This window comes from Lygodium microphyllum, chromosome 8 (assembly GCF_053477565.2).
Source record: "Lygodium microphyllum isolate KBCC chromosome 8, Lygodium_microphyllum_v1.1.10, whole genome shotgun sequence".
Classification (NCBI taxonomy): domain Eukaryota; kingdom Viridiplantae; phylum Streptophyta; class Polypodiopsida; order Schizaeales; family Lygodiaceae; genus Lygodium; species Lygodium microphyllum.
The window spans coordinates 549230-557032 of record NC_141142.1 but is presented as its reverse complement, the minus strand read 5'-3'; the positions used below and the strand labels follow the sequence as shown (position 1 = coordinate 557032).

At 38.7% G+C, this 7803-nt stretch overlaps 1 protein-coding gene across 1 annotated transcript; it reads left to right on the top strand.

Annotated features, from left to right (window-relative positions):
• Positions 1 to 704: 704 nt before the first annotated feature.
• LOC148031880 (uncharacterized) lies at positions 705 to 3902 on the top strand. The gene is made up of 6 exons (XM_087682447.1): positions 705 to 1017; positions 1244 to 1596; positions 1697 to 1782; positions 2282 to 2509; positions 2878 to 3203; positions 3442 to 3902. Exons 1-6 carry the CDS (start codon positions 768 to 770, stop codon positions 3720 to 3722), a joined length of 1524 nt encoding a protein of 507 aa, XP_087538573.1. The 5' UTR covers positions 705 to 767; the 3' UTR covers positions 3723 to 3902.
• Positions 3903 to 7803: the final 3901 nt, after the last annotated feature.

Here is a 7803-nt window from a genome sequence, read left to right as displayed (position 1 = left end):
TCTAAAAGCCTAGATTTGCTCTTGCCTCTATTCTACTAGAAATAAATCCTTACCACTTTGGAAAATGTCAAAATCTTTGTAGGATATTGTCAAGATTCTCAATCGATGATTTGCTAAAACAAAGAGTTGTGACTAGAAAATCCTAGTTGCATGTGATTCTCTTTCTCGCTAGGCTTGCATGATATAATTGACCTCAAGCTACGCAAATAGGGTATAAAGTTGCATGAGACTCTCTTTATGAATATTTTAAAGTAATCCTAATTAAAACCTGAGTATCTCATTGATTCTTTTAATATATGAGAGTGTTTAAGCTCATATTAGTTTAGTTAGATTGAACCAACAAGTTATGTCACAATAAATTGCATGTTTGAATTATATTTCAAGTTCATATCTTTTTAGACATGTTTGACTAAGTTATGTGCCATTGAATTGCATGTGAGAGTGTTTCCATCTATTGGAGTTCAAAGCTCATATTTGAGTAGATTACTTGTACTAGGTTATGTCCCAATTCCCCAAGCTATGTAGATAAATAGATAGATATTTTAATCTTTTAAGGTTTCTCAAAAGTTTTCAAGTGGGAAGAGTCTGAATTGGGAACAGTTTCAAGTGGGATGGACTCTATACAATGACCCCGAAGGCACCTAGAAAAGATTCTCTCTCTCTCTCTCTCTCTCTCTCTCTCTATAAATTGATCAACTCTGAGGCAACTCTCTACCAATACATCCCCACGCATACCCATCCTCACACACACTCGCTCGTAGCTTATAATGGCGCTCGTCTCGAAGGCTCTGTCCTCGCTCAGTGGCATTGCAAGTGCATGCCATGATCATAAGGGTCATGAGCTGCACTATAACAACGTCCGCATGCTCACTACTCTCTCTTCCAATTACATTAAGCTAGCGGCTGCGGGAGGGCCTAGACCGGTTCCCTCAAAAAGTCGGCCGTATACGGCAGCACGCAATCAGTTAGTCGAAGATGGAATCGTGACCACGAATGGGCACACGAGCACCGTTACGGGTGGGTGTTGGGCTACTTAGGCCGGCCACGAGAGAGAGAGAGAGAGAGAGAGAGAGAGAGAGAGATGTGGACCGTTGGTCCGTTGTGCAGAGCCTTGACTAACATATACATGCGTGGACGGTGGATGAGAGAGAGAGAGAGAGGGGACGTTGACTAAGTTTGTTGACTTGCGTTGAGGCTCGGATCACGTTTGACATGTTTAGGTGTGCCTGTGTGTAATTTGCAGGTAGTCCAGCAGCAGGCGGGGAGGAGTTCTGGAGGAAGGTGCCAATGTACGCTGACGTGGCGACGGAGGACTTCATGAGCTACCGATGGCAGGTGGGCCACTCGGTGCGTAGCAAGGAGCAGATCACGGCCTTCCTGGAGAACGTGCTGCCAGCTGAGGATGGTGGGTTCCGGGAGGACGTGCTGCTGGGGATGGAGCTGGCCCCCATGAGCATCTCCCTCACGCCCTACGTACTCTCCTGCATCGACTGGTCTAACCCCGTTGATGACCCCATCCGCAAGCAGTTCCTCCCCTTGGCCTCCACCCGCCAGGCCGACCATCCCATGGCCCTACGAGACAGTCTATCTGAGGAAGTGAGTTAAGACAGTCTCTCTGAGGAAGTGAGTTATGAGCGCCCCCCCCGGCGTCGCGTAACGGAATACTCATGTCATCGTGACGTTTCTGTCTGTGCAGCTTCAAAGTCCAGTGCCCGGTCTTATACATCGCTATGCTGACAAAGCTGCTCTAGTCTCTACCACAGTATGCCCTATATATTGCAGGTACACACCCTTGGATAAAGTTTAATTTATACGGAGGATCAGTTACAAAAACGTGCGCAACTTATTTTATTTGCATAGCAACGTACAACAACTTAGTGTCTTGGCCTTATCCATTTTTTATAATAATCCTTGTGGTTGGTAACTGCACGAGTGACCACACCTCCTAATTTGGTGCACGACAGCTTCATTGTGAAACATGAAAACATGTCACATTCCGCTCGGGCACAAGAAACAATCACAGCAGTAGACCATGCACACGTAGAGACAATCGTTTTTCAAAGGTAAACTAGGAAAAGTTAAGGATGATTCAAGTATGAGAGAAAAGAAGATGGTGAGTAATGCACAAATGGTAAACTAGGACAAGTTTATGATGATTCAACTACAATAGTAAACTAGGAAAAGTTTATGATGATTCAAGTACAAACGAAAAGAAGAAAGTGATTTCTAAAGTTGTCTAGATTACTAAATATCAACTAAGCTCTCTTTTCTACTATTATAGGTTTTGCTACAGAAGCTACATTGTGGGAAATGAGACCAACGTAGTGAAGAAACAAAGCTTTGGGAAGTCAAACCGGGAGCGTTGGAAGGAGGCCTTTGAGTACCTCAAGACACATCCACAAATTGAAGACTTGACAATTTCTGGTGGTGATATGTTCTTCCTATCAACAGATGACATTGAGTACATTGGAGATACCCTCTTGTCCATTCCACACATTCGTCGTTTTAGGTAAGATGCTTGACAAATGCTTTAAACTTGTAAGCTTCTTACTATTTTCTTAAGAGATATTTGAGTAAAAAGAATACTTCGATAGTCCTAAAACCGAAATGCATCCTAAGTACATGAATTCATCTTTATAGCATACCGTTTTCATAGAAGTGTTGTAGCTTGATTAGGATTTGAGCCCAATTTTCTTTCTAAAAGAGCATAGGTTATGCTAATTTATGATATGTATATATGTATATATCTATCCATATACATATATACATACATACACATACACACCCACACGTGTGTGTGCATGTGTGCATACACAAATATATTTAACTAAAAGGAAGAGAATGCCTAATGTTTTCTTATAAATACATTTTTGCTAGGTTTGGAACAAGGGGTTTTACAGCAGCACCGATGCGTGCATTGAATGACCACACTTGGACAAATTTGATTTGTAGCTTAGTATCAAGGGGACGTGAACTAGGGAAACATGTAGCCCTCCATCTACATTTTAACCATCCAAATGAGATCACTTGGATTACTGAACTAGCGGCACTAAAACTCTTTCAAAAAGGGGTGACTTTGAGAAATCAAAGTGTTGTCTTGCGTGGTATTAATGACTCAGTAGAGACAATGTCTGCTCTCATAAAGAAGTTGGCTCACAACAACATCCACCCATATTACGTATATCAAGGTGAAATGGTCAAAGGTATGTGATCCTCACAAGTACACATGCACACGCACGCACACACACACACACATACGTGTGTATGTTCTTTTGCGGTACACCCACATACACATATGTCGCTATGTACTCCCTAGCTATATGCTTGCCTTTTTTATCAAAGCTAGAATTTTCTCTTTGAGTATGTCCTAATCATAACTAGGACCCACCAGTCTCTTCATATGTTTGTTAGTGAAACTAACATCTTACTATTGTGACTCAGGAGTCGAAGACTTACGTACACCTTTATCAACAATAATACAAATAGAGAAAAAAGTACAAGGACTTACTGCTGGATTTAATGTTCCAAAATTCATATTGGATCTACCATTGGAAGGTGGGAAGCAACTTGCTCATCATTATGAGAGCTATGATCCTGTAAAAGGCATAGCTACTTTTAGGTCCCCAGTGGGAAGGAAAGATGCGCTTTATACATATTGTGATCCGCTTCATGCACTATCTCCAGAAGTACAAGAAAAGTGGCTAAGTGGAGCATTGCCATGAAGGAATCATGATTGTGGTGAGGAACTAGATGATGGCCAAGGGTGATGTAAGGTGAACATTATAATGAGTAACGTAAGAGAAAGATGATCATTGAACATGGGCTAAATGCTTAAGAATGCACATTCCACCATTTTCTATGTCTTGTAATTAGATCTCCACTTGATAAATCTACGTTTGACTTGTAGTTGCATAAACTAGTTTATGTTAGAAGGGATTCAACATGAGTCTTTAGTCTCTTTGTGATTTCTAGTTTGCCAAAGAAGGTCATACAATTTGAGATGAAGGCTTTTGAAACAACAAATGTAGATGGAAATTTCAATGTAGATTGTCATTCTCTAGCAAGAACATTTTTTGCCTATTTAAACAAACAATAACTAACTAAGAAGCTTGAAAACATTCACAACAACCAATTAGGGAGTTCTTAAACTTATAATCTGAATGTTCATTCCCTCTATTAAGAATGTTGCATCTTTTTACATAAAACATTAGGGCCAAAAACGCTTCAAAAAATGCACTTTTGTTAATCACGAGATTAAGAAAAGGGCCAAAGAGAGTTTGTCACGTGTGCAAGAATATGGTATTCTTATCTCATCTTTTTTGGAGATAGTAGAGTCCACTTCGTGATTCTCTCCTCCTTTTTAGCCAAAATCTCCAAAGTTTGATATGTTTTGGTAGTCCCGAAGTCCTTATTTACTTATAAAATCTAACAAATGACATAATAAAGTTGCTGTGAAGTTAATGATGATTTTTTTGAAAGTCGAGAACTTTTTGGCACCCAATATATTTTCATTAGTCTTCTTAATATTCCTTTTTAGTTCATTCACGTTTCTCGGTGAGCTTCTTTCTCTACTTTTTAGTTCATTCATATTTCTCAATGAGCTTCTTTCTCTGCAAATTTAATTTTAGTATGGCATCCAGAAGGCGCTCTTCTCATTTAGTAAACTCTTACATTGTCTATAGCCACAAAGTTGATGAAAATTGGGAGCCAAATATCTTTAGTATAAACGATTAGGTTGCTATGCTGCCCTCTTGCAAGGACTCTCACAAGGTGAAAAGAAAAAGGCGAGAGGATATTAAACATCACTGGAAGGGACGCATCATTTCTTTCAAAATTATGTATGAAGGGTGGTTTATCAAACTGCAACATCTTTACATGGCAAATGATATGTACTTGCCTCCAAACAAGCGTGTTTCGCAGCAAACACATTGTAAGACTTGAGTTGATAACGTATGTAATTTTTCTCATTCAAGCAAGTACTAATAATGAATTCTTGGTTGTAGATATATTTCTTCCAACAATTACTGAATGGCAACCTATGGAAAGGTTAAGTGGAACCTTCCATGCGATTGATAAGGTGTTCGCAAACATTATCTATGCTGATCAGATTGTGGGTTCTTTTATTATGCATGTTTCGTGGCTTTGTGGAGGGGAGTCAGAATCAACTAGTGTGATTACCCTATCCAAAATCAACTCAATACATTGCTCCCTTATCCACCGTATATATGAGTTAGGGTAATCTTAGCACTACGAGAAAAAATGTAACAAGTTGGTAAACTAAAAAAGGGTCCCTAAAAAAACCAACAATATGAAACTTGAGACTTACATTCACTCCATCTATCTTTGAGTATCTTTGAATCTATTGCCCTGCAGACATTTGAAAAGCACTCTCTTTCCACAAGTATATGTACGACTTTGCGATGGTACTTCTTGTTAGAGAGAGTTATATGGTTTTTTAGGATCAACAATATCCTCATATGCGGTGTCCAAGAAGGTAGTCACGAGCCTGCCAGCACTTCAAATGGAAACATGTAACTAAAATAGACAATCAAATAAAATAAATAATTAACCAAAAAGCAAGCAGTATTCCATTCAACCCACATTCTTCCTTGGCCATGGATACCACTTAGAGAGTTCATGAGGATAATTTCTTTGGTGAGTGTATCCGATGTAATTAAAAAAAATATGGTAGTTTGTGATGGAATCAAAAGCTTTGAAAGACATTGCTATATTTGAACCAGATCTCGAAAAAAATTCCATTGATAATAGTGGATCAACAATACACATAATTTTAGAGATTTATTGGCTAAGAGATACAATCAATCCCCTAAAGCTAATAGCAAAAATAAAGGCATGTTATTTGCAATCAATAGCACAATCATTCTATGTATTAAAATTTTTGAGAGTCAAAATGCCTTACCTTATGCAACAATAAACTACAGACTCTAACAAATAAATATTCTTTTTACAACTAGCATGGACTTGTCCTCATGAGATATGCTAAGATAGTCCTCTTCCTCAGAAGTGCAAGAAACATTGATAACCATTTGCCCCTACACCTGACCCATTCTCTTATAATTAATAGGGCCAAGTACATCGATTTTTCTCTTGCAAATATCATCCTCGGTACCTTATTTTGCTAATCATATTAAAATCTTTATTCATTAGGGTGATCTTATGAGCATGAGTAGCAACAATGTAAGCATAATTCATAAAGTCAATAACAAAGTCTTCAACTGTCTCCTAAAGAGAAAGAATTGCTGCAAGCTACCATTTCTTTTGCAGGCAAGCTACCATTTCTTTTGCAGACTAGTTTTAGTCAACATTCTTGAAAATCTATCAAAAATATCCTTGATTTGTTGGCTGATCAAGTACTCTAGGGGAGATTGGAACCTTGGCAATTGTCTACTTTGTCCTTGTCATTACTATTGCTTGAGAAAATGACAGGAAGAGTAACAAAAAAACTATTCGCTGGTATGGTCAATACTGCATGGAGAGGATAAGTTGATATGATGCGAGAGCAGCAAAGCCAAATCTTCACAGGGTCCTTCCTATTCGCACCGTATCGTGGAGCAGCTATTATGGCGCAAGCGAGGAAAAGCATAATGTTTGGTACTATACTTCTCGCTCCATATCGTGGATGACCTGATATGGTGCGAGAGTGGCACAACGAAATCTCTATAGGAGGAGTTCTCTCTTCGTATCGTGGAGGAGTAAACATGCGCATGCAAAGTACAACCCCCCTGTAATGACTTATTTTTTGTAAGATCTTAAATCCATTTAAAAAAATTTGAAAAATTTTTCATAAGGTTATTAGGCTCTTTAAAAAATTATAAAATTTTAAAGGATTTTTTGAGCTCGTTTGCTATTTTAAAACTATTTTTAAGCAAAAAAGACCTAAAAATGACAAAAAAATCACCAAAAAATAGCATATCATGATACGACGTGACCTCTTTTTCGCGCCGCATCATGATATGCCAAAAATAGCATATCATGATACGGCGCGATCCCTTTTTCGTGTCATATCATGATATGCTATTTTTGGGTGATTTTTTAGTTATTTTAAGCCCTTTTTTGCTTAAAAATAATTTTAAAATAGTAAACGAGCTCAATTTTTTAAAAAAAAATCATAATTTTTTCAAAGCCTAATAAACTTATGAAAATTTTTTGGAATTTTTTTGATGGGTTTAAGGTCTCACAAAAAATAATACATTACAGGGGAGAGGGGTACACTTTGCATGTGTATGTTTACTCCTCCATGATACAGAGCAAGGAGGACCCCTACGGAGATTTCGTTGTGCCACTCTCGCGCCATATCAGGTCATCCATGATGCGGAGCAAGAAGTATAGTACCAAACATTATGCTTTGCCACGCTCGTGCCGTATGAGCTGCTCCACAATACATCGCGAATAGGACCCTACGAAAATTTGGCTTTGCTGCTCTCGCATCGTATCAACTTATCCTCTCCATATCATATCGACCATACCAGCAAATAGTTTTTTTTTACTCTTCCTGTCATTTTCTCAGGCGCAACAGTGATGACAAGGACAAAGCAGACAACTGCCAAGGTTCCAATTTCCCCTAGAGTACTTGATCAGCCAACAAATCAATCTAGATCCTCTTCTACTCAAGAAAGTGAGCCTTCTAAGCCAAGGACAAAGAATATATATTGCATTTTATTATAGATTTATTTATAAAGGTATCTTTTTGTGGATTAAGGGGGAGCATGTTGTCATGCTTTGTAATCCAATGTGGCATTGAGAGGGGGGGGGGGAGGGAAGGGGACGAGGTATTGAGAGTGC

Bases quoted from the DNA above. Each gene is read 5' to 3' on its own strand.
- LOC148031880 (XM_087682447.1), top strand. From the start codon at position 768: ATGGCGCTCGTCTCGAAGGCTCTGTCCTCGCTCAGTGGCATTGCAAGT. The intron at 1,597-1,696 runs GTGAGTTAAGAC...CTGTCTGTGCAG, and splicing joins GAGACAGTCTATCTGAGGAA to CTTCAAAGTCCAGTGCCCGG. The intron at 2,510-2,877 runs GTAAGATGCTTG...CATTTTTGCTAG, and splicing joins CCACACATTCGTCGTTTTAG to GTTTGGAACAAGGGGTTTTA.